The sequence below is a fragment of the Galleria mellonella genome, unplaced genomic scaffold (genome assembly GCF_026898425.1).
Source record: "Galleria mellonella isolate WM207_F2 unplaced genomic scaffold, CSIRO_AGI_GalMel_v1 utg146, whole genome shotgun sequence".
Classification (NCBI taxonomy): Eukaryota; Metazoa; Arthropoda; class Insecta; order Lepidoptera; family Pyralidae; genus Galleria; species Galleria mellonella.
In genome coordinates this window covers 2,076,466-2,104,204 of record NW_026441999.1, presented here as the reverse complement: position 1 = coordinate 2,104,204, position 27,739 = coordinate 2,076,466, and the positions used below count along the sequence as shown (strand labels likewise).

The 27,739-nt window shown below is 36.9% G+C and overlaps 1 protein-coding gene across 2 annotated transcripts; it reads left to right on the top strand.

The window, feature by feature from the left end:
• Window positions 1-242: 242 nt before the first annotated feature.
• LOC113518744 (neurotrimin) lies at window positions 243-26,266 on the top strand. 2 transcript variants are annotated; one of them, XM_052891898.1, is made up of 12 exons: window positions 243-260; window positions 2,803-2,972; window positions 11,384-11,541; window positions 16,675-16,732; window positions 17,950-18,071; window positions 18,285-18,426; window positions 20,513-20,657; window positions 21,592-21,722; window positions 22,951-23,055; window positions 23,778-23,982; window positions 24,224-24,276; window positions 24,976-26,266. In XM_052891898.1, the coding sequence occupies exons 2-12, from the start codon at window positions 2,825-2,827 to the stop codon at window positions 25,179-25,181; spliced, it is 1,473 nt and encodes a 490-aa protein (XP_052747858.1). In that variant the 5' UTR covers window positions 243-260; window positions 2,803-2,824; the 3' UTR covers window positions 25,182-26,266. The 2 variants fall into 2 exon arrangements, with proteins under 2 accessions (XP_052747858.1, XP_052747857.1); XM_052891897.1 differs by lacking the exon at window positions 243-260 and having other exon boundaries at window positions 2,713-2,972.
• Window positions 26,267-27,739: the final 1,473 nt, after the last annotated feature.

Sequence of the window (27,739 nt, the reverse complement as noted above, 5' to 3'; positions counted from 1 at the left end):
GCTCCATATGTCTTAAAAGACAACGATGTCGGTTTCAGGTAGCTAATTTATTGTTTACTCTTAATTATTGTTAATTAATTTGTTAACTGTATTTTTAAACATTTTTTTACTCTCGGTGTACCCAGTGAATTATGTCTGATGATGCTCAATGCGCTGCCGGCGCATGCGCAAGTAATGACAGTTCGGGTTTCGTTTCCCGCCAACGCGCGCGTGAGTTCCTTATGATCCAGTGATTAGTTTTATTTATAAACCGTGAATTGGTGTTGTGAACTTGTATTCAGACAAACGTTTATTATATATATATTTATTTATTTTACAGTTAATATTAATTAAAAAAATGTATTATAAATAACTTGATTTTTATGTATTGAATTAAAGCCGTCACCGAGATACTAAACAATTAAATCCTAAATTTTCGAAATTAATTAGGCATTTATTGTTTTTTTAATTAGTCTGATTTAAATATTGAAAATAATTTTAAATAAATTTAATTTCAAAACCGGTGGTTATTAATAAAATAATATGTACATAATTAATAAATATTCTTACAAATCGAATTAAGTACGTAATAAAAAAGAAAATGGGAAATAAAATATTTCAAATTTAATTGGACAATAATAACAGTGAACCTGACGAAATGAATATGGGATAAATACCGGAGTAAATTTTAGTGCATAAATAAAAAAAAATGGCGAATGTATATAACATAAAAAATAAGCTCTCTTTTAAAAATAAGCATTAAAAATTTTATCTAGATCTTGTTGCAAAAGTTTATAAAACAATTTCAATTAGTTCTTAATAAGAAAAAGAAGTTTGTATATATTCATTAAAGTACCTTATTAAATATTTGATTTTTAACCGACTTCAAAAAGAAGAAAGTTCATAATTCGATTGTATCGTTGTAAACGGATTTGGAAAATACTTTTTTATTTGAAAAAACATACTTACATATTGGTCCCATAGGAATTTTATCGAGATCGATTCACTAGTTAATTTAAAATTTCCACATTGTTTACACATATTTTAAACAGAAATAACATAAAAAAAAAAACACAAAAAAGACCCGACCTTCTTTTTTATATTTGTTTCCTAATAACTCCGTCAACTCTAAACCGATTTGGAAAATTATTTTTTTTATCTGAAAGAATGTACTTACAGATTGTTCCCATAGAAATTTTATCAAAATCGGCCAAGTAACTTAATTTTTAAACTTAAATAACTGGTTTTTGTCACAATTAAAGTTGACTTTTTTATGGGGCACCATATTTAATTATGTAATTCCTGCATGATGGACCAAAATTTAAATTTAGACTTAAGTAATTAACTTAAACGCATGATTCAATCGCGGGGTTCGACGCGTAAATGCCCAGACAAACTAAGTTCAGCCGAATACATTATTAACTTAAGTGCTTTATTTTTAATATAGTTATGGTTTAAACATTAAACTGGGTTTATTTAGTTTGTCTTTAGCTGTACGGTTATTACCCTTATACATTCTACAGTTTTCTTTCAGCTTCTCAAAGGTTGACTGTAAGAGATCCTATTATGGGATAAGTCCGCCATTGTATATTAAATATTTTAATATATTCCGTATGAATTATGTACAATAAAGATTTTACAATACAATACAATACAATTGATTACTAACTTCCTCTTACAGCGTCAATGAATTGACGCAATCAACTTTCTTATCAAATAAAACAACGTGAAACAGCGTAATTCCGCCCCATCTTAAGTTAGAGAGCGTAAACGGAATAAAAAGTAAATTAAATCTAAATGTAGCGTATTTTGTAAACGACTTGTAACAATTGAAGGATTTGTGTCACAAAACAAACCGATTTTAATGATGACAAAACCATTCATTTTGGTTTAAACTATGAGTCCAACGACTATGATTCCAATTGCTATCAGTATTTTAATTTAATTAAATTTTAATTTTAAATATAAGAAAAAAATTCCAAATTGGTTTATTTATAAAGTCGGACTTAAAAGGTAATAGTGATAAAAAAACACATACAATCGAATTATGAACTTCCTTTTTTGAAGTCAGTTAAAAAAGTTCTTAAGTCACCTAACTTTTAACCGACTTCAGAAAGGGGGTTCTCAATGCGGTTGCGTTTTTTTTTTAATTTAATGTATATATTTATATAATAAATAATATAGTAATTATACCTATTGATTTATATTACAAATACACTACGTGATGATAATACATTAATTTCTTTATCTTTACTATTATAACAGAATAAATGTATGTTGCGTTTTTTATGTTTGTTACCTCATAAGTCCGTCAGTTGTAAATCAATTTGAAAAATTACTTTTTTATCTGGTCAGTGATTATATTCCTGTCACGCTAAAACATAGCGACTAAAAATTAGTAAAAAACAAAGGAAAAAGAAAGAAAAAAGAAATAAAGAATTATTTATTTAGTGCTTAATTTAATTTATTTACATAAATATTTAACAATAAACAAAAACAAATAAGATATAACTGGGTAGATAGATAGATATATACATTGTTTTATATAGTACCTAATATTTTATGTATTTGTTTATGTATGTTTATAATATATAAATACACATATATCAAGTATTGCTTTATTTTTCCTCTATTTAATAATGCACCGCCTACGTATTTCTCTGTTTGCCCAATGGTTGACTGGTAGAGAACACTGTCCGGTGTTAAGTCCACCATATGTACCTACATAGATCTTTACTGTGCATTAAAGTTTAAATAAATAAATATACAATTTGTTTGCATTACTTATCAGAGTCTTATTGTGATTTCATTTGATCTTGTTAGATTTATATATATAAAAAAAAAAATGTCAACAAATGCATTTTGTGTATACGTATTAATGACAATATCACTAAATAATATAATATGTGAGGAAGAATTCAAGAGTATACCGGTGACGGTGAAAACATATGAAAATGATACTGTATTGCTGCCGTGTTATCTACAAGAGTCAGGTAAATATATCGCCCATTAAAAAAAACCTATCCATCTAAATAAGTAAAAATGGCACATTACTGCAGCGGCCAGCAACTGAGGCATTGATGGACAAACGTGCAAATGTGGGCCAAGGCGTAGCCGAGGCACACATACGTGAATCCATCAATGCCAAGTTGTGGCCAAGGCTTGTATAGTACTTTTCTCAAACAATGCGCGGAAATCAAAAACACAATTTTACTTTTCAAGTTCAATGACGAATAACGAACAATTATAATTTTTCTCGCGCCTTTGTTTTTTTTTTTTCAATAAACAGCTTTCTATTTGCAAGCCAGTTCGAAATTTAAATAAAACCTTTTATTAGTTACCTCCTTGGTAGCCATGTTTCGAAGTAAAAGGTCATACCGTTTTTAAATTACAGGACAGATATGAGTTTACATAGTAATTTATCTGGCCGCAAAACACGACAGATATGGATTTTCATACAACTTTTGCCGGCCGCTGCCCGCATGTATCTGGCCAGTACGGCAATTTCGATTTATCTCGAAGAAGATTGTCAAAATAATGCTCACATTTCTAAGCATGTTTGAGAAAAAAATATATTGTATTTTCGATTCTAATCTGACATTGTCCATCAATCGTCCAAACGGCCAGACAAACATTCGGCTACTTTAGATGATAAAGCTTTTAGTTGCATCGCATTTGCATAATAAACGGTGCATACACCTGGCTCTTTATTGGGCAGTTGATTTTGTATCTTAACTGCTTATGATAAGGTTTATTTTACATTGTTTTATCCGTATCCACTGTATTTGATTCGTGACTTAGAATTTTAATATCAAATGTAGCATATCTAAGTCTTTTGTAGCGGGATTATAGCTACTATTCAGGATTAGGGGGAAGGAAGTATTGATGACGGGGACTAGAAGCCCCATTGCCGGCCCTATACCATTTTACGAACCTGGTTTCCCATAAAAATCTTCAGGGTTAATAATACCAAATGACTTGACTTCCTCGCCCGTTCTTTACTGGTACCCGCCAGCGTATATCGATAGTACAGGAAGGGTAACAATTCCATTTTCATTCCATAAAATAAAGTTTGCTGTGATATGGACTTAGGTCCATTTATTACTATACTATATACACAAGTACTTTTTGTAATGGATGATAATGGAATGGTAACACCACCTACGCTAACGGTATATGCTTGGGGGAAAGGGATTGTTAGTAATGGAGACTGAGAATCCTATTGCTAGCAATATACCCAACCAGGTCGACCTCCTCGCGGTTCCCCCTGGAAACTATCGTGGTTAATTCCTGATGAATTCATCATGATAGGCTAACTGGCCTGTTTTCATTCTCATCTATCACCCTTCACTAGTGCTCCGCCAGCGTATCCCGTTAGCGCAGGCCATTCCATTTTAACCCATCAAAAAAAAAAGACGGTATACGCTGATGGGGCACCAATGAGGGATGATAGGTGAAAATGAAAAGGCAGGTCACATAGCTCATCGTGATGAATACACCTAGAATTCAGCAAGATGTTTTCCATGGGGAATCATGTCGAGGTCGACTTGACAGGGTAGTATCCTGCATTACTAACGATCCCTTCCCCTATATAAGTACTTGAACCACTCTGACCAGTTACTATAAAAAGAAATTCACGTGAGCGTATCAGAAAAAATAAATTCATTACAGAAAAAGTCATGGGCATTTACTAGTAAATAACTATGTTACTGCTTAATGGATTCTCAATTATTTTAAGCGGACAACATCAATATAGTGTTTAACTTAATCATGTTTAACTTAGCTCCCACGCTTAATTTGAACTTACAACTAAGATTAGGTTAATAGATTAAGTTGTTATACAAAATTTACCGTATAAAGCAATCTATTGACGGCACGACGTACCATTAGGGGTGGGTGAGCTTTTATGAAAACAAGCTTGAACACTTTCACATTACATCTTTAGAGAGGCGTCGTCAGCGTAGTGACATACTATATGTGTACAAAATCATTCGTAACGTCATAGATTCGCCATCTCTACTGCTTAATGTAAATTTTAATACAAGATACAAAGCACGTGTACCTTCTCATAAATTGTTTACATTACAAGTCTGTAAAAATAACACCTCTTATTACAATCTTGTGGTAAGGATGCGTCGTCATTATAACGACTTGCTGCTCGACCACAAATCCATCGACATATTCCGTACAAAATTTAGGTATTTGATTTTTAGGTAGAACTTGTTTTCTATTTTGTAGAATATGATTGAAAATATGTTTTTTTTTATATAGTTTTATCTTTTATATATTTATATAACAGTTTAAGTATTTATTTTTATTTTATGTGTTTGCTTTTAATGAATTACTCAAGCTGTGCACATAATGTGATTGGATTATAACCTAGTCGAATAACAAATGTAAATATATATATAATACAGTGAATTTACAGGGTACAGAGGAATAACACCTGAGTCTCCAGGAATGGCAACGCACGGGGGGTATCATGGGCGAAACAGTACACTCTGTTATGTCCATGGTACTGCTTATGTCTATAGGCGACGGTTACCTTTTTCCATCAAGTGGACCGTGAACTTGTTTGCCATTCTAAGTTGTATAAAAAAAAATACAAATTTTCGATGCATTTTATTAACAGAAATTAGCTATTCCCTTTCTCCCCCGTAAATTATATTGTATTAAACGTTTTTACACTACGTTGCTGTAAGAAAGAAAAAAGAAAAAAAGAAAGAAAGCATGCTTTACTGTATGTACGTGAATGTATTGCCTTAAAATAAAGTGTGTATTTCATAAATTGCTCACTCCTCGCTTTGGGAGTTGACGAATGATTGCTTCTTATTAGGGTTCCGTTAGCAAACAATAAGTGGTCTCACTAGATTGTTCTTAAACTATTATACAAGACAAAACCATTGTTAACCGACTATGAAAAGAGGAAGTTCCCAATTGGAACGCACGGGTGGTTTTGAGGTTTATGCATGAAAAAGTAAGAAACGCCCATCCAGTGTATATGTTGCAGTCAAAACTTTTAACCAGTCAAAAATAATATTGACTAGAACAATCAGTTAAAAGTATTTTTGATTAAACAGTTCGGTCAAAAGTGGTTTTGACTGAAAATTACTGGTTATTAGTACTTTTGACTGCAAATTTGCGATTTTTTTTTGATGTGTGAAAATGGTATGGTAACCCCGCCTGCGCTAACGGGATACGCTGGCGGAGCACCAGTGAAGGGTGATAGATGAGAGTGAAAACAGGCCAGTTAGCCCATCATGATGAATTCATCAGGAATTAACCATGGTAGTTTCTAAGGAGAACCGCGAGGAGGTCGACCTGGTTGGGTATATTGCTAGCAATGGGATTCTCAGTCTCCATTACTAACAATCCCTTTCCCCCGCAAATTTGCGATTAGGTTAGGTTAGGTACTTTTAACTGTTATTTTAGTGAAAAGTATTATTGATTAAAGCATACGATTAAACGTAATTTTGACTGATTTTCCTAGTCAATAGTACTTTTGACTGGTTAAGAGTTTTGACTGCAACATATATAATAAGATAGTAGGACTAAGAATAGTGTGGAATAGGAAACAATACTTTTTTTGGGTCTGTTTTCCCTATCAACAGGGAAGGCAAAAGGACTAAGCCTATACAGACTTTGTCTTTGATTAGTTTCTGGTATTCTGGACTCAGGTGTTATTCCTCCGTACCCAGTAAATTCACGCCATATCCCACCCTTCAAACCGAAACACAGCCATGCAAACACAACTGCTCCACGGTAGAAAAACGAATGGGACAGAGTTACCCAAGCAATCGACTTTTGTACAAAGTCTCCCTCTGATGAAAAATGAATATGATAATGACGATGAAGGCCCAAAAATCAAATGTTTCCTCTCTATAATAAGCTTACGACTTTCCTAGTTTCGTGTCTTCAAGCAAGAAGTTTTAAACGTTCGCCGTCGTGCGCGCAATATAATGTCGGGTCGTTTTTCTTTCGAAGCAACACTTAAATGTAACGATGCGTTGAACAGTTGATTTTCAGACAAACGACAGCCCTAACAACTTTGATTGTAATTTAAAAAAAAAATAAAAACGTCAACCATTTAAGACGTCGTTTGTGGGATAAAATAAAAAGTGACCTATGTTCTACTTTATTTCAAATACCATATGTAGGATGGGGGGGGGGATATAGCTATGCCTATATATTTTAGTTACAATATCTATGTCCTTACTGGTCTAATAAGAAATATGTTAAAAGTTTGTTATCTTTCAACCTATTCTATAATAAAATAGATATCCGACCGATATGGGCGATATCTAAAAGGGTGAAATAAAAAAAAAGTCATTTAATTTGGTGAAAAATAAGTCATTTTTCGCCGTAAGTGTCCAGAGGTACGCATTATATAGATATCAGATCGGTGTCCATATTACGCATGTCTAATATGTGCATAAAATTTTATCACAATCGGTTAAGCAAATTACTTTCATTTTTATAATATTAATAAAGTTTATAAATTCAATTATTGTTTGTAGAATTAAATTAATTAAATACGACGGAATAACACCTGAGTCCTCAGGAATGGCAACGCATGGGGGGTATCATGGAAGAAACAGTTCTGTTATATTGTTATAGTCCACGGTTACCACTTTCTATCAGGTGGGCCCTCAGCTTGTTTACCATTCTAAGTTGTATAAAAAAATCTATAGTAGACTATAGATATGATCCTATGTTATTACAGTAACATATACGATTATGGTAAAGCGATAAATCCATTTAGTAGGCGTTAACTTGTTGTCCAGCGGTCATGAAGGTAACAATATATTAACTATGTATATATTTCCACCCACGATGGCATCGGTGGGCAATAATTAAATACAATAAACACACAACTTTTGTGTTTAACACGTATAGAACGCATACACAGACAGTACCACAATACCCACAGCACACAATCATATCGAAAAAATTTCAACAGATGTGTGAATAAAATGGATAAGCTACACGGACAAATAATTTATTTTTAGTACACAAATTCGTGTTTTAACCGTGAAGCAGTTGTGTTTGCATGGCTGTGTTTCGGTTTGAAGGGTGGGATATGGCGTGAATTTACTGTGTACAGAGGAATAACACCTGAGTCCTCAGGAATGGCAACGCATGGGGGGTATCATGGGCGAAACAGTATACTCTGTTATATCCATGGTACTGCTCATGTCTATAGGCGACGGTTACCACTTTCCATCAGGTGGGCCGTCAGCTTGTTTGCCATTCTAAGTTGTATAAAAAAAAAAAACTACTTTTGTATAATCACTACTTTATCGAGAGGGACCTGGTGTCTAAGATACAGGTTATGGCTTAGTTTATGCTCCAGAGTTCCCACAAATTATAATATTTATATTTTTGTATAAAAGTAAACAATCTATACACATATTATAATTTGTGGATTTGAAATAAAATCATTATTATTTTTTAAATTTCACAAAAGTTCTCGTCTCCCCTCTTAAGGAGAAGAGATGGCAACTATCCCCCAGCAGAAGTACAATCGGTCGGGGTTCTGGACCCCAGGAAGAGAAACCGGCGTACAATGCGGGCAGTATCTAAAAGCACCGCTTTCTGCATCTTTCCCGGGAGTGAGCCGCCTCGGAATTCCAACCGTCTGAGATGTTGTTCCAGACTGGTTGGGATAAGACCATTCACAGACAAAACGATTGGAATAATTTCGGTGGACGTCACCCTCCACATTTCGGTCACCTCGTGAGCCAGGTCGAGATATTTTATCTTTTTCTCAGTTTCGGCTTTCTCTTTTTCTCAGTTATGGCTTTATTATTATTATTATTCACAACAATCTCATATCAGCTGTATTTGTGCACTGCTGAACATAGGTCTCTCCCATAAACTGCCATAATAAACGGGGACGTTTCTTATTGCAGTTTAGAGGGAGTTCCCATTGAGGGAATTTTTGCCAGTAGTTACTTCGCTTGGCAGGCGGATTGGCAACCGCAGTTTGGTTTTTAGTGATGTTTTAAAAGGTACGCTTTCGCTCATCCCCCGACCATTATGTTCCTTTAGTCGCCTCTTACGACACCTACATTGAAGGAAAGAGTGGCCTATTCTGGGCCGGGACCACACTGTATTTAGAGCAACCTGTAAAGCAAACATATAGTTTTAAAAAGACATAAGACAATTACACAAATAATACATCAGCCAATAAAGTTTGCACAGATGAAGGAAAATACACAAAAAAAAAAACCACTATTATTATTGAAAATTAAACAAAATATATGGCTTTCATACTTCCAAAGTGGTCTGAAATCAATCCATGCATACAAAGTCACAGTCGGCCAATTTATTACAAAAACTCCGTCAACATACAAAACGGTAATGCCGTATCCATTATCACACTTTATTCATCGCTCGTTAGAGACAGGATGGGGCCCAGATTTGAATCTTTGTGCTACAATTGTAGGGGCCTATTGACTGTTACCGGGACATGAATCTTGGCCCTCGCTCTACTATATTTTATTATTATTGTTAAATTATATATTGCTTAATACTTCGCCTGCTAGAAGGAGAAATAGACCGCAAAAGAGGAAGGGGAAGGCCGAGAAATAACTGCATGGGACAGATAAAGGAAACACTAGATGTCATATCGTATAGGGAGGTCAAAGATATAGTCTGGAATAGAGCTGGCTGGTAGAGAATGCATCAATTAGTTCCACCGACAAGAGGAAACTCTTAAATTAAGAGAGAGAGAAGGATTTCGGATAGTAGAGATTTCAGTTGACTTCAAAAAGAAGACTGACATATTACAATGCCCCATCTATTCTGAAACTGAACTGACCTTTTACTACTGATAGTATTTTTTATGCATTTTAGTGTGACAAACAAGCTGACGGCCCACCTGATGGAAAGTGGTAACTGTAGGCGACAGTCATGAACAGTACCATTGATATCACAGAATATACTATAACGACTTTGATACCTTTCATGCGTTACTATTCCTGCGATCTTTTTTTTTAAATAGATGATAATAGAATGGTAACCCTACCTGCTCTAACAGTATACGCTGGTACGGCACCAGTGAAAGTTGATAGATGAGGATGCTCAGAAGGGCAGATCAGTTAGTCCATCGTGATGAATACACCTGGAATTCAGCACGATGGTTTCCAGGGGGGACCGCGGGGAGGTAATCCTGCCCGAATATACTATTAGTAATGAAGCTACTAATTCCCATTATTAATACTTCCTCCCCCCCCCCCCCACTCTATTCCTGAAGTTTAAGAGTCCTACACAGCTGTTTCACGGCAGAAACTCAGGTGGGACAGACGTACCCAAACAGACAGTTGTGCAAGAATGGTAACGGCGGGGTACGGAGACATAGTACCAAAGTCAGGAGGGAGAAGGGATTGTTAGTAATTGGGCTTAACCCTTAAATACCTGAAGTTTCAAATTTGATTTTGCATTGTTTCATTGTCAAATAAATTTAAATATTTTGATTACCGTTATGCCTAAAGTATCAAAAATAATACAAAATGTTTTTTTTTTTTTTAAATAAATATATAAAATATCGTTTTGATTTTTTTACTATTTTTCCCCATTAGTAAACACAGTAAAGGGTTCACTTATTTATTTTTTAATTTGATTTAAAAAATCAAGCTTTTAAGGGTTAATAACTCCATTGCTAGCAATATACTCTATCAGGTCGATTTCTATGCGATTCCCCTTGGAAACCATCGTGATCGTTGCGTTGTTGAAATCGTTACGATGGGCTAACTGACCCGCTTCATCTTCACCTATCATCTCTCACTGGTGTCCCGCCAGTGTGTTATCATCAATTAGAAAAACCATAGTTTTCAGGAATAGTTGCTATTGTGTGCAAGGTACCATGAGCAACATGGTTATTTTTATACAACTTAGAATGCCACTCAGGGTTTGCTGGAAGAGAACTCTTACAGAGTTAAGCTCGCCTGTTGTACATCTTTATTTTATATATATATATATATTATATGTTGTAATTTTTTCTGTGTACAATAAAGAATAAATAAATAAAATGGCAAACAAGCTGACGGCCCACCTGATGGAAAGTGGTAACCGTCGCCTATAGAACAGCCTATTGCATTTACGGTGATCCATCCATCCATCCTTACAAACTTTCTTATTCCAGACATAGAATAGGCCACTCTATCCTTTCCCGTGTGTGTCGTAAGGGCCTTATGGTGGGGGGATGGGCAGCAACGTCCCTTTTGAAATCTCTGTGAAAGCCTAACTGCGGTTGCCAACCCGTCTGCCAAGCGTGGCAACTATTGGCAGAACTCCCCTTATGGGGAAGGCTTATGTCCAGTAGTGGACAGTTAACGGCTGAAATAATCGTAATAAAATTGGATAATTAACGATTTTACATGTTTTTTTAATCTCTTTCCAGAGTACAAATACCGTGTGCGGTGGTACAAAGATGAGACACTGCTGGGAGACAGCCATGACTCTCATCATCTTCTCCCTCCAAGAGTGAGGATGCACGCCAACTTCAGTCTACAGATCGATAATCTCATGTCACAGGACACCGCGGACTATACTTGCGAGGTTTGTAGGCTTTTAGGATAGAATAGAAAGAAGAAAGAAAGAAAGTAAGCTTGATTGACAAATAATTGCATTTACAAAACAAAAAAAGACGATAATAAATAAATAAATATAAATAAATAAATAAATATGAATTTGTAACAATCAGTTTTTTTTAATGGTTGATAATGGAATGGTAACCCCGCACCCCTATCAGTATACGCTGGCGGAGTACCAGTGAGGATGATAGGTGAGAATGAATACAGGTCAGTTAGCCCACCATGATGAATTGGACAAGAATTCTCGGACACGCGGACGAAGTCGCGGGAAAAGCTAGTAATACATAAGTAGTACTTCTCCATTGCGAAACAAGACTATAACAGAAACAGTAAGTAGTAATTAGTTTTAACTGTTGTACACACATTGCGCCCTTCGATCTTAACTTACGTTTAATTTGTAGTTAGTGATGAGAAGTAGTTCACACTCGATAAATATCATATCGACAAATCATATCGATATCGATAGACTGAAAAAAATATTTATGAGGCTGTACCACAGTCTATCAGGTAGGCTATCAGCTTGTTTGCCATTCTAACAAACAAACAAGGTACAAACGAATTAGACTTCATTTATTTGCTAGAATAAGGTACATTTTATAGGTGTTACATGTTGTTACAAAGAAAATTATAGCCCAATCTTATTCTGCCACAAGGTAGAAATGCAAATATGAAACATATTCCACAAGAAAATTTAAATATTTAAATAACATTTTGTCACATTTTGTACACTTATTACTTATCTGGTCATTTTTGTCAATTCATATTGTAGATAGAAGTATTTTGGTCAACATTCCCAGGAGTAAGAACATAACATAGATTTGTTTGCTATTTATCGAGGATGGGCTGAAAAGATACGTCTTTAATTCATGCCTTATAATATATTATGGGTTTACTTAAGAGCGCAAATCTAACCCCCTCCCAGAGGGATCTCAGTCAGAAGCTAGGTATAGCCATGTCCATATGATCAGGATATATTGATTGACCAGGATTTTTTTTGCAACTTAGAATGGCAAACAAATCAACACATTTTTCATTTATTTATTTATATTTTTGCCCACATTAGAATATGTCTACAGGGCGGACTTAATGCCCGATGGTATTCTCTACCAGTCAACCGTTACGATAAACAGAGAGAGAGAGTAAATGCATAGATTATATTATATATTAGAAATAACTATACATAGTATATATTAAATTAATAAATATATAAATCATAACTAATTTGTAACAGATTGAGGCTTTTCATTGTTGTGATAAATTGAAGTATATTCACGAAGGGACTTTTTAAAGCAAAATTTGGTAAGAGATTTTTTTATTTATTATATCAATAGGCAGTGAATTCCAAAGGTTAATTTAAGCTGATATGGTAAAAGATTATGATAATTGACTAGAAGAGGAACGAATATCTCGAGAGTGGGTAGCATTTAAGAATTGGGATCACTATGTATGTATGTATGTATATATGTATATATATGTATATATATATATATATATATATATATATATATATATATATATATATATATATATATATATATATATATATATAGAATTATACACAAAAGTGTAAATTTTTCGATACAAGTCCCAACACTAGTACGTATCAGCCAGTTTAATGTAATGAATCAGCCCGGCCAATTATGCAATTAATCAATCTAACCAACTCTTTTGTGGCGGACTGTTTTTGTCTATATTCTTTTGTCTATGGAAACAGTGATGTGGCTGCAATTACATATGTTGGGTATTATATTGTGTCTATGGAGAGACCGTTATTGGATAACTAGGTAGTTAAAATAATTAAAGATAAAAATTTGGGTGTTGCTTGAAGAGAACTCTTTCAGAGTTAATCTCGCCTTTGTACATTTGATTACGTCTGTCATATTTTTATATATAATTAGTGTGTACAATAAAGTATTAAATAAGAAATATATATATATATAGTGTCACACAGTCAAAAACATTCAGAAGATGTCTTTCAGACGAATCAATAACTTCGTTCCTTTCTTTAAAGACGCCGTCGCGTAGATAGATAGGCAACGATTATTAAAAACGGATGGATCCATTTAGTGAGGACTGCGGTGACCATTGATAAGCAATCAACTTAATTATTTCGTGGACCACCCAGTTAGACTTAATTAGTCGTTAGATATGTTATGAAACAATACAGTGTATGGTTACTTGTATTAACAAAATTTGAAGTTTCTTTCTTTTTCTTATTGTAAAAAGAAAGAAATTGTTTCATAAAAAAAATAAGCGATTTAATTACAGTTACAAAATCAGTTATTTTGGTTTAAAAATTAAACCACTGAATCGATTTTGATTTAATTTTTATATCTTTTAAAATAAAATAAAAAGACTTGTTCCAAATTGGGTTACAACCAACGGCTTTGTAAAACAACAAACAAACAATTTTTTATTGTTGTTTTTTAAATATTATTAGTGGTAATAAAGACTATCTATCTATCTATCTAACAAACATATCTTTTTTTTTATTGAAGTCGCTTAAAACTAATGTTAACCTTATTGAAATTAATATCATTTAGTAACTCGCATTCATAACCGTTATCCGGGTGGACCAGGCATAGAATTATCCTTGTGGTCTAATAAGCCCTTCCTGTCCTGTGGATGTAAGAAGCGACTAAGAGAATCCGAGCGATGTGCAGCAGCGTCCTCCTTAAAACGTCACTAAAGCCTAACTGCGGCTACCAATCCGCCTGCCAAGCGTGGCAACTACCGCCAGGAACCTTCCACGGGGGAGGTTTATATTCAGCAGTGGACGGTTGGGAGCTGACATGATGATGAAGATTAATGCACCATATCACCTTGTGTTTGCTCAGAATAGTGAATGAATGAATGAATGAATGGTTTATATTTCTCTTCACAAAAGGTAGAATAAAGTGACAACTTGAGGTACAATTTGATATGAAGACCAATTTTGTGAGAGACCGGTGCTTGCGGTAGGTTTAGAAGAACCTGTGTTACAAGTCGCCAGATATCAATCAATAGTATCAAGGTCTCTATTATATTTATTTATTTATTTCTGCTATTAACTGTCCACTGCTGAACATTAGCCTTCCGGGGGGAAAGGGATTGTTAGTAATGGAGACTGAGAATCCCATTGCTAGCAATATACCCAACCAGGTCGACCTCTTCGCGGTTCGCCCTGGAAAATATCATGGTTAATTCCTGATGAATTCATCATGATGGGCTAACTGGCCTGTTTTCATTCTCATCTATTACCCTTCACTGGTGCTCCGCCAGCGTATCCCGTTAGCGCGGGCGGGGTTACCATACCATTTTCATCCATCAAAAAAAAACGTTAGTCTTACCCATAAGCGGAGTTTTGCCAGTAGTTGCCACGCTTGGCAGGCAGTTTGGCAACCGCTGTTAGGCTTTTACATATTACAAGAGGGACGCTGCTGCCCATCCCTCCAAAACCAGCTCTCTTAGTCGCCTCTTACGACACTCACGGGAAAGGAAGGGGTGGTCCATTCTATGTTGACGGTTACCACTTTCCATCAAGAGATCCATTAACTTGTCTGCTATACTAAGTTTTTTTTTACTAAGGTGACAAACAAGCATACAGCCCACCTGATGGTAAGTGGTTACCATAGCCTATGAACACCTGCAATACCAGAGGTATTACGCGTGCGTTGCCGACCCTGAAGAAACCTCTTTACCCCCTTTTGAAGAACCCCATGTTGTAGTCTCTTGGGAAAACCTTGGCAGAGTATTGTTTACATTTGTAACTAGGCGTTGTCTGTACATGGGAGATATTTAAGAAAAATTGTTAAGATCCACCATGAATCTTTAGAAGAGCAATAGAAACCAATATGTAATTTTCAATCACTTTCTCAGTTTCTTTAAAAACTACTGCACGAAATGGAATGCACATTTCATTTTATACGCCATTGATACTCCACAGGGAGACTTTGTACAAAAGTCGATTGCTTGGGTACCTCTGTCCCATTCGTGTTTCAACCGTGAAGCAGTTGTGTTTGCATGGCTGTGTTTCGGTTTGAAGAGTGGGATATGGCGTGAATTAACAGGGTACAGAGGAATAACACCTGAGTTCTCAGGAATGGCAACGCATGGGGGGTATCATGGACGAAACAGTGTACTCTGCTATGTCCATGATACTGCTCATGTTAAGTTTTTTATGGTTGTGATCTGTTTTATATACCAATAAAATAAAATAAAATATTTTTTTTTTATACCACTGAGGTGGCAAACAAGCATACGGCCCACTTGATGGTAAGCGGTTACCGTAGCCTATGAACGCCTGCAATACCAGAGGTATTACGCGCGCGTTGCCGACCCTGAAGAAACCTCTTTACCCCCTTTTGAAGAACCCCATGCTGTAGTCTCTTGGGAAAACCTCGGCAGGGAGCTCATTCCATAACCTGAGTGTTGAGGGAGTAAACATCTCTGAAACCGCGTAGTACGCGACCATTGAGGCTGTAGGAAATGAGGATGAACTCCCTGTCGATGGCGAGCCGTACGATGGTAGAGAGTGGCTGTGGGCATCATATTTAACAATTCCTCTGAGCACAATCCATTGTATAGGCGGTAGAACACGCAGAGCGAGGCAAAATCTCTCCTAAGACTCAAGGGTTCGATATCGCTTGTGAGCCCGGGTTCATCGACAATTCTCATAGCTCGTCGTTGCAACGAGTCGAAAGGTTCAAGCTGGTATTTAGGTGCTCCGTCCCATAAGTGACAGCAATACTCCATGGGGGGCCGGATTTGCGATTTGTACAGCATTAATCGCTGACCCGGCGTGAAGTAATGCTTCGCTCTATTGAGCACACCGAGTTTTTTGGATGCCAGCTTCACCTTATCTTCGAGGTGGCCACGGAATTGTACATCACTAGAGATGTCGACACCAAGGATCCCGATGCTTTTAGAGATGTTAAGAGACGTGCTTTGGAACTGTGGAGCCACAGCAAATGGGGTTTTCTTAGCGGTGAACGCGCAAGCTTGTGTCTTAGCGGAGTTAAACTGGACTAAGTTTTTTAAGACCACAAAAATATGTTTAAAAAACACACTATCACTGATTTTGTATTCTTCTTCAAAATTTCTTGTTTTTATTTTACAGGTTATACGCCCAGAACCATGGAGTCCTATACGACAAACACACTCCATAGAAGTCCAGTGTGAGTTTTTAACATTTTTTATTTATTTGTCTATCTTCATGTCAGGTCCTTTGCGGGGTAGATGGAGAGAATTGAGTAACAATGAGGATTTATGAGTTTTGTTTTTTATAATTCTACTAATACATGCTAATGGTAAAACTGGGGGGAGGGGGTTGTTAGTAATGAGATCTAACAGCTCCATTGCTAGCAGTATACCCTGTCAGGTCGACCTCCACGTGGTCCCCCCTGGAAACCATCATGTTGAGTTCCAGGTGTATTCGTTACGAGAGGCTAACTGACTTGCCTTCTCTCACTGGTGCCCCGTCAGCGTATACTATTAGCGCAGGCGGGGTTACTATTCACTTATCATGTAAAAAAATGGTAAAACTTGACGGTTAAAATCTTGACAATTTTTTTTTATACAACTTAGAATGATGCAAACAAGCTCCTGATGGAAAGTGGTAACCGTTGCCTATAGACATAAGCAGTACCTCAGTACCAGTTTATTTTTATTATGTAATTAATTAAATATAGTGTAATCAATATTTAATTAAGTTAGTAATTTAGTGATAATAACAATATTTTATATTTTTGAATTTGTTAAAGGTAATTATAAGTATTTATTTAATATTTTACGCTGTTAACTTTCTTAATTATACAGTACTATCATACCTACTTGTACAACAATTAGTCCATTACCCTAAGGTTGTCTTGAAAAGATTGCTCTCAGCAATAAGACCGCCTCACTGTACTCGTACAACTGTATCGTTGCGTTTGTAAATTGTCTTGCTTATATCCTATATTGTATAATGCAAATAAAGTTCATTCATTCATTACTTATGTAATCCCTTTATTGAGTCCCGCGATACAGTTTTAGTTAGTACAGGATTTGATGTACTGGTGTTGGTATATTTATGGTGGATCATCATTATCATGTTAGCCCTTAACTGTCCACTGCTGAACATAAGTCTTGCCCAAAAGGGTAGTTTTACCAGTAGTTGCCAAGTTTGGCAAACGTATTGGCAACTGTAGTTGGACTTTTATTAGTGTTTAAAGAGGAACGCTGCTGCCCTTTTCTCTATGGTTAAGTTCCCTTAGTCGTCTCTTACGAAACCGACAGGAAAGGAAGGGGAGAGGCCTATCCTATACCAGAACCACGACATTTTCACGACGACCACGACAATTTATAAAGGACACGGCGGCATATTTATTAAAACTTGTACTTTTGATTGTTACAGATTCACCAAAAATCAGAACGGTTCCAGAGGATGGGTTTCTAGAAGTTCGCAAGGGGGAGTACGTTGATATCGGATGTGAAGCCAACGGCACGCCGCACCCAATAGTAAACTGGAGGAAGAACGTGAGTCACACAAACTAACTCTCCTCTGTGGGGGGGGGGGGGAGGGAGGAAGGAGGATTATTAACAATAGAGACTAAGGACCACTATGCTAGCAATAGCAACCCAACCAGCTCGACCTCCACGTGCATCCCACCCCTGGAAACCATCGTATCATATTATTCCTTTATTATTTGTAAAAAGCACTTAAATTCGCTAAAAGAAATCCCTTTGCAGGGTGAAGCTATGGCCTTGCTGGACCATCGTCCACGTATTAAATTCAGGGCCGAACATCGGCTGTTGGCCGGCGTGTATGAGTGTGTGGCGATCAATGGTGTTGGGGATCCGGTGATCGCTGCCATAAGAGTTGTCATCCATGGTTAGTATAATTATTTATTTATGCACACTCTAATGCACAGTGAAATTTTATGCACATTTGGAGGACTTAACACCGGACGGTGTTCTCTAAACTAAGTACGTATAAAAGTTTTTTAAAAATTTTATTTTACAATTATTCAGGTAAATCAATTTTATCCCCTTCAAAGTACTCCCCCTGTGACATAATGCACTTGTGCCAACGCCGTTTCCACTGTGAGAAGGCTCCTTGAAAGTCCTCTGGTTGTAGGTTTCTCAGCTGCACCGTCGTAGCTTTTTTTATCTCATTTATGTCCCCCAAATGCCGCCCCCGAAGTACCAAATTGGTTTTTGGGAACAAGAAGAAGTCACACGGGGCCAAATCCGGCGAATAGGGGGTGTTCGGTCACCGTAATGGAATTTTTACTCAAAAACTCACGGACAACAAGAGAGGTGTGGGCAGGGGCATTGTCGTGGTGAAGAATCCAACGCCCCTCTCGCGCCAATTCTGGACGAACTCGTGCCACACGAGCTTTGAGGCGTCTGAGCACATCGAAGTAGAATTTTCCATCAACTGTCTGGCCTGGAGGGACGAATTCTTGATGGACAATCCCCCGAACATCGAAAAAAACAATCAACATTGTCTTGACCTTTTTAGCCACTTGTGGACGGTTGGTTCCTTCACAGCATCATCCCCATAAACTGTTCTGAGATCGGCAAAAATTTCACGGCCATTCTTGCCGAGTTTCGAGAGAAACTTGATTACGACGCGCTGCTCTTCAACGGAAGCGGGCTCCATGCCGACGGGGTTTCGTTAAGAGGTAACTTCACAGATGGCGTGACAAGCCAGTTCGCACCGCACGGCGGTCAGACCAGAACTGAAGCATTGTTAGGGACATAAGGAAGGGGTCCTGCGCTTACCTGGCCTCCCCACTCCTCTTTCTCGCATTCCAGAACACTTTTATACGAACTTTCCGGACAGACCTCGTATATATATATATATATATATAAGGAGCCACAGACAACTTTCTATATCGAGGCAGTTTTGACGCCGAAGAAACGGCTGCTCCTGTAATCCTGGAATGTGAAGCTGTGGCCCTTCAACGTTTAAAAATCCTCGGAACAGTGAGGTCACTCCGTAAGGCCTGTGAAGAGCCCAGGTAGCTTCTGTGCTTTTCGTCGGAGTTGGAATAACCGTACTAGTCATACTTATACCATTTGAACCATTGTGTAAAGGCCCAAATTAGAGGCTAAGTGCGAAAAATAAAGTCCAATTTACATTACATATATGTACATAATATGGAAAATAAATACATAAAACATTACTATAACATAAAATTAACTTGCTCTTTTAACAATTAAAACTATTTAAGACTCAAACAGAAGCAGCAATGTTAAGTTTATAGGGGAAGTGAGAAAAAAAGAGAATAAAATTAAGTTTGTAAATCGGTCTTTTTTAAGAAATAGGAGCGCAATTTATATTTAAAAGTTAGTATATGTGTACGAATTTAAACACACTTTATACACGAATTAGCCATGTGGTCCCGGCCTAGAATAGGCCACCCCTACTTTTACCGTGGATGTCGTAAAAGCCGACTAAAAGAGGGCGAGGGATGGGCAACACCGTCCCTCTTAAAACATCTCCAAAGCCTAACTGCGTTTGGCAAGTGCCAAGTGTGGCAACTACTGGCAAAACCCTCCAAAGGGGAGGCTTATGTCCAACAGTGGACAGTTAAAGGCTGATATCGTGATGATATTTATATGAATACACAAGTAATAGTGCATACTGATTAACACGAAGTTTCTCGGGGAGGATTGTTAGTAATGAGGAGGTTAGTTCTCATTGCTATCAATATACCTTATCAGGTCGACCTCCACGCGGTTCCCCCTGGAGACGGTCTTGACTAATTTATCGTTGAATTCGTCACGATGGGCTAACTGGTCTGCCTTTTAATCCTCACCTTTCATCTCTCACTGGTGCCCTGCTAGCGTATACCGATAGCGCAGGCGGTTACCATTCCATTATCACCCATTAAAAAAAACACAAAGTTCCCATTTTTAAGGTAAAATAGAATAAATTTAATTTAATTACTGATTCATTTATTCATCAGATGCCCCAGTAGTATCCGCGGAACGCAGCTTCGTTCACACGGCAGTAGGGCTGAGGGCGGCGTTGGCGGCGAAACTTGAGTTCGCCGTACCGCCAGCTCGCACCGCGTGGTACAGAGACGGCAGACCGGTGAAGACCGATGACAGGTTGGGAGCATTTATTTTACATTAACCCGTTTAAAGCAAGAAAAGTTCTTGAGTGCCGACTCTGCACGACCAAACACAGTGTAGGATGACACCCCCACTGGATAAAGACTTCAAATAAATTGTAAGGAGTTAGTGGATGCAGGTGGCACAGGATCGTTCCTTATGGCAGTTTTTGGGGGAGGCCTATGTCCAGCAGTGGACAGCTAATGGCTGAGATGTTAATAATCATAATGAACCAGACTATAGACTAGCTGACAAACAAATAAAATAGGATTGTGTTCCACAATAAAAAAAATAAAATAAAAAAAAAATAAAAAAAACCTACTTTGGTTTTGGCAAAACCCAGTTATTTTGATTAAAAAACTAAACTACTTAAACTGATTTTGATAAAGTTTATTTATTTATATATTAACCATTAATGCACATAGTGTAAATGGCGGACTTAACACCATATGGCGTTATCTACCAGTAAATTTGTATGGGACCAACCTGTAGGTATGTCCTTTCAGATAAAATAAGAATTTTCCAAATCGACTTATAACTTGCCGAGTTACAAGGTAACAGACATAAAAAAGTACAAGCGAATTAAGAATCTTGTTTGTTTTGAAATTGATTGAAAACGACTTATGGGTCGATTTAAGTTTACGACTTCCTAACTCTCTAATGATGGAAAACATTGATAATAAACGTTTAATGAGAAGTGCGATAGCTTCATGATTTTTCCTTCATGCTACATAAAAAATTACAAACGAATTGAGAGACTTGTTTGTTTTTAAATTGGTTGAAAACAATTTCAATTGTTAATTTAAATTTACGACTTGCTAACTCACCGGTAATGGAAAACATTGATAATAAACTTTAAAAACAAAAGTGTGATAACTTCATGCTTCTCGCTTCATGCTTGTTGTTTCATACTTCTTGCTTCATGTTTCAGAATAGTGATAATGGTCCAAGATAACATCCACCAGCTGATCTTCCGGACAGTAAGGAAGACAGATCTTGGGAACTATACGTTCAGAGCGGAAAACAAGCTGGGAATGGCTGACGTGTCCTTCAAACTTACTGGTAAGTTTTTAAGGGATGAATATAGAAAGTCCACCCCGCAGTCTTGGGACGCGAGTTCAATACTGACAAACTCTGTTTTGCTCCTTATCTAGGGGTGAATAATATATAGATATATACAAAAAAATGGATTTCCCCTGACAACAAAAGTATTCGCGTTACACCCGGACACTTTTCGGAAACCCCTGCCGGACGACCGCCAGACGCCCTTCAAACTAGGACAAATCCGGGGAATTCCGGACAGATGGCAGCCCTACGCCGACCCCGAATAATAATTGAGATAAGGGTAGGAAGACGATGATATTACATTGATCCACTAATGGATATCTTCATCATCATATCAGTCGTTAATTGTCCACTGCTGGACATAGGCCTACCCCTATTGGGGTGTTTTGCCAGTAGTTGCTACCCTTGGCGATTGGGTCCGCAACCGCAATTAGGTTTTGGTGATGTTTTAAAAGGGACGCTGCTGTCCATCCCTCGGCCATAAAGTTTCTTTAGTTGTTTGTTACGGCACCAACACGGCATCAGGTAAACAATAGATGTTTATAAATAAAATTCCATTAAAATCAGTTGAGCAATATCGAAGATCAATCTCCGAAACTTAACGATTGCTCAAAATCCGTTTGAATTTTGTATATAATTTTTTTTTTTTTTTATAATAGAATAGAAAATATTTTTTGTCAGAAAAAGACATAGTTATAACGGAAAATACAGAATTATTATATATATAGAGAATCTCATATGAGGTAAAAGGAACTGGCTCAGCTGATGCTGCGAGTGTCCCAGTGCAATTTGTAGAGCTGCACAACGCTGGTTTTCAGCCAGTCCCTCTCCTAAAAAAACAAACTTCGCCTGCGCTAACGGTATACGCTGGCGGGGCACCAGTGAGGGATGATAGGTGAAAATAAAAATTCAGATCAGTTAACCCATCCTGATGAATACACCTTAATTCAGCACGATGGTTTCTAGAGTGATCATGTGTAGGTCGACCTGACAGGGTATATTGGTAGAAATGGGATAGGTAGTCAGCATTACTAACAATTCCTTCCCAACAATGTTATATTAGGCAAAAGGAGCTGGCTCAGCTGATGCTGCGAATGTCCCAGTGCAATGTGTACAGCTGCAAAGCGCTGGTTTTCAACCAGTCCCTCTCTTAACAAAATACGACAAAAATACAATTGGGTACAACTACATTTGGGCGTTACAAGAATGTGGCCTCTATTTTCAGGGGTTCCAAACGTGGCCTCGTTCAAAGTGGACCAAACTTTGAATAAGGCAACAGCGACAAGTTTCAACCTTATTTGGGAAGTGGACTCATATTCGACAATCATCGGTAAGTTGGCTCCTATCATGATCTTATTATATTAATAAATTGTTTTCCTCGAAAAACCGACTTCAATTATGGAAAACTAATTTACATACAACCATTCCTTGGAATCAACTTCCAGCAGCAGTATTTCCGAACAGATAGGACATCGTAACCTTTAAGAAAAAAGCATATTCCTTTTTAAAAGGCCGGCAGCACACCTGTAATGCCTTTGGTGTTGTAAGTGACCATGGGCGGCGGTAGTCACTTACCATCAGGTGAGCCGCATGCTCGTTTGCCCCCTGTGTTGTAAAAAAAAAGGTATGACGGATGAGCTAGCCAACAATGTGCGCAACCATAGTTTAAAGGGAGGAGGGTTTGTTGGTAATGCGGACTACCAGACCCATTGCTAGCAATATACCCTATCAAACGGCCTCCACGTGGTCCCCCATGGAAACCATCGTGTTGAATTACAGATGTATTCATCATGATGGGCTAACTGATCTGCCTTTTCATTCTCACCTATCATCCCTCACTGGTGCTCCGTCAGCGTGTACTGTTAGCGCAGGCGGGGTTACCATTTTATTATCATCCACTAAAACAAACATAGTTTAGGGATCCCAACATCCCGGCCCATCACACCACCTACCTTGCCACTAAGGTCGTCCATGTTATCAAGTAATAGTATTTTCATCAAGAAAAGAGCTTATGCCCTTTTAAAAAGCTTAAAAAGATATTTTCGTTTACAGAATACAATCTTTGGCTGCGACCTTACTATGGCCGACTCAGTACAGTAGACCCCAGTTCCTTTACCACGGAGTCCCCCGCTAATCTTTGGAGCAAGATCGTGATACCGGGCGACTCTAGCGACGGGCCAATACACAGCGCTATCTATACTGTTAGAGGACTAACGCCCTCTACCGTCTACGAGGCAATAGTGACCTCAAGGAATAGGTATATTTTTTAACCAATATTTGCAAATAAAAAAAAATGCAGCAAACAAGCACACAGCCCGTCTGATGGTAGACGGTCACTGTAGCCTATGAACGCCTGCATTACTAGGGGTGTTACGTGCCCGTTGCCAACTCTGAAGAAACCTTGATATTTCCTTTTTGAAAAACCTCATATAGTAGCCTTTAGTAGAGAAAACCTTTTACTTTCTATTCTAAATAATCTTTTTACTTTCAAATTCCAGATTTGGTTGGAGTAAACCATCTGCTATATTACATTTTGCTACGGAACCTGGCTGTAAGTTGGTATTTCTACTTTAAACTTACAAACTTGCTTTTGTGTTCGTCTTTTTTTTTTTAATAATCTCTGTTATGGTTTAGATATGTCACATTTTACTATTATTCAAGTCCTATACCGGATAGTAACTGAAATAATTTGGTTTTATTGTGGAACGAAATCTAAAATTAGTTATTTATTAAAAATATATTTATGATTATACATGTAAAATTTACAAAAATTTCACTTTAAAAATTTTTCTACGGATTCACATACTGGCCGCTTCGAAATGTTTCAAACACAACAATTATTAAAACATGATTTTTATAATTTGTTAACGGCGACTTCTTTGATGTCATTTGTGTTTATGGGCTGCGGTAATCACTTACCATCAGGTGAACCATAAACTCATTTGTCGCTCCTTCACAATAAAAAATAATTTAATAGTTTATTCCACAGAACAACCGACTTCCATTGTGACATAACCAGTTATTTAAATTCAAAAACTGAACTATGATTATAAAAACATTTCTATACGATCAATCTGTAAGTATATGCATTCAAATAAAAAAAAGTATTTACCAAATCGGTTTACAACTGACAGAGTTAGGAGGTAACAAACATTTGACTTTTGAACTTTCTTTTTCAAGTCGGTCGAAAAAATATATTATTTTATTTTTATTACTTGCGTGTGTTCGTTATGCACTTATTAATTTTCAGACGGCCGAAAAGTCCCGACATCTGATTACACAGATATCACGCCAATTCTAGAAGACACAGAGCCCCAACCACACAACATTTCCCAGGCGCAGACATTTGAACACTTCAGTGAACTGTCAAAAGGGAATGCGCGGGAAAATTCGGATACGTTAACAGTGATTGCCGTCAGTGTTTGGTCGATTTTAAATATTAGATTAATTTTTTAGTTTTCTAACTTTTAAGTGCAATAATATGTTTTAATTCTTATTTTTTGAATAATGATCTTGAATTTCTAACTTTAATCAGATTACAACAATTAAAAGATTTCTTCTAAAAACAACTAATTTGTATAATTTCATGGCAGTATCTAAGGGTCATACTTCTGTCACGGCCTATGAAAACGCTGTCACGGCCTATGAAAACGCTGTCACGGCCTATGAAAACGCTCTTAATTAATTAATTTTAATTTAAAAAAATCTGTCTCTGAATAAGGTACGTGCCATCTATTTAATTGTCCGAGTTCATCATCTGCGTAGACCCATGGCTTGATATCTTTGATGTAAAGTCATAAGACTTAATAATCTGGGTAGAAGTGACACTCGTGTACTTTGTTAGTGTACCGATGTCGATAAAATGATAAAACTTCTTCTCAATCTGATAGGATTGTCACAAGTTTATATTCATTTAATAAATTACTATGTCATATATAAATGAAAAAATGCAATTCCTTATCAAAAAGTAGGGCGACTCTGCCAGTCAAGAGAAACGACGATACATACAATTCAACAATTTATTTACAACATGGATTTTCAACGTGATTGATTTTCATCCAGACAAATCATAGTTGTAATAAAGGACCTATCATCAACGTAATAAAATAAATAATAAAGAATATATAATCTAGGTATAATAAAATAGATCAAATAAATATTAATTAAAGTTATAAAAAAAACAATAAATTTCATTTTTGTAATCATATAATTTTTTTACGGTTGTTAAGTAATTATGAACATCGGTATTTAAATTGGTAAAATAGAAAAAAAAAACAAAGTCCTATTTTGTAGTTTAAGATTAAACATGCTTTCTGAGTAGTGTATGACCTTTCAGATTAAAGGAATCTAGTTCTTGTGGACGAACTATTATTGTTAAATTGGCAGGAGTGGCACTTCTACCTACTCCCCTTTCTCTTGATAATGTTTTAATGTTTAATAATTTACTTCTTGCCCTATAATGATTGATGTTCCTTCCAATAGCAAGTAAGCTAGTGTAAATATTTATTATTAAATAAGTATACATTAAAGGTTATACCTAACTTATTTTTTTTTTATTAAAATCTCCTATTAACACTAACACCAACGTATTTTTTTTTGATGGGTGAAAATGGTATGGTAATCCCGCCTGCGCTAACGGTATACGCTGGCGGAGCAACAGTGAAGGGTGATAGATGAGAATGAAAACAGGCCAGTTAGCCCATCATGATGAATTCATCAGGAATTAAGCATGATAGTTTCCAGGGGGAACCGCGAGGAGGTCGACCTGGTTGGATATATTGCTAGCAATGGGATTCTCAGTCTCCATTACTAACAATCCCTTTCCCCCCACACCAACGTATTTAGAGTGGGAGCCCGGTGTCGTGCCCACTACAGAATTGTCTAGTGCCCACCCAAGGGCTAAGGTTTTAGCTACAGACGTGTCTCAGAGTATATATAGCCCTTTTTTATGGAGCCAGGACTCCCTCGAAAAAAAATACGATAGTAAAAACCGATCCTGCAGTTTTTTTATAGATGAAGATGGAATGAGGCACCCGCTTATACTAACGGCATACAATGACGGGGCACCAGTGGAGAATGGAATGATGAGAACGATAGTAGGTCAGATAGCATGACGTGATAAACAAATATCCGCGATGGTTTCTATGGATGATAATAGAATGGTAACCCCGCTTGCGCTATCGGTTTACGCTGGCGGGGCACCAGTGAGGGATAATAGGGGAGAATGAAAAAGCAGGTCAGTTAGTCCATCAGGATGAACACATCTGGAATTCAGTAAGATGGTTTCAATGGGGAACCACGTGGAGGTTGACTTGATAGGGTATATTGCTAACAATGGGACTGGTAGTTCGCATTACTAACAATCTTCCCCCTCCCCCCTTAGCAACGAGAATTAGGGACACTAGTAATTTTTTGCCTTGCTATTTAAATGATAATGGAATGGTAACCCGGCTTGCACTAACGGTATACACGGTCGGGGCACCAGTGAAGGATGATAGGTGAGAATGAAAAAACAGGTCAGTCCATCAGGATGAACACATCTGGAATTCAACAAGATATTTTCAATGGGGAACCACGTGGAAGACGTCCTGAGAGGGTATATTGCTAACAGAACTGGTAATCCGCTTTACTACCAATTTCTTCCCTTTGAATTGCGATTATCAGGTCCACCTCCACGCGGTCCATTTAGAAGCCATCGTAGTTGTTATTAAGAATCCATCACAAGTCTAGACAAGTGTTAGAAATACTTGACTAGTAGTGTTCCTTCTGCATATTTGTTACCATTCGTTTGTTTATAATAATTACGTCCCGTGTGAAACTAGTGCTCAGTGTTACTCCTTTATTTTGGGGTTTTGGGCGTTCTGAGAGCGAACCTCGAGTCGAACGCTTGTGCTTAACTTATTGATTGTGAAATATAAAATTATATTTATTTTTATAAATACATACATAGAAAGTACCCAGACCGAGATAAGTATATTCCGAGTATATTAAAATTTTTGTATTTTACGGAAATC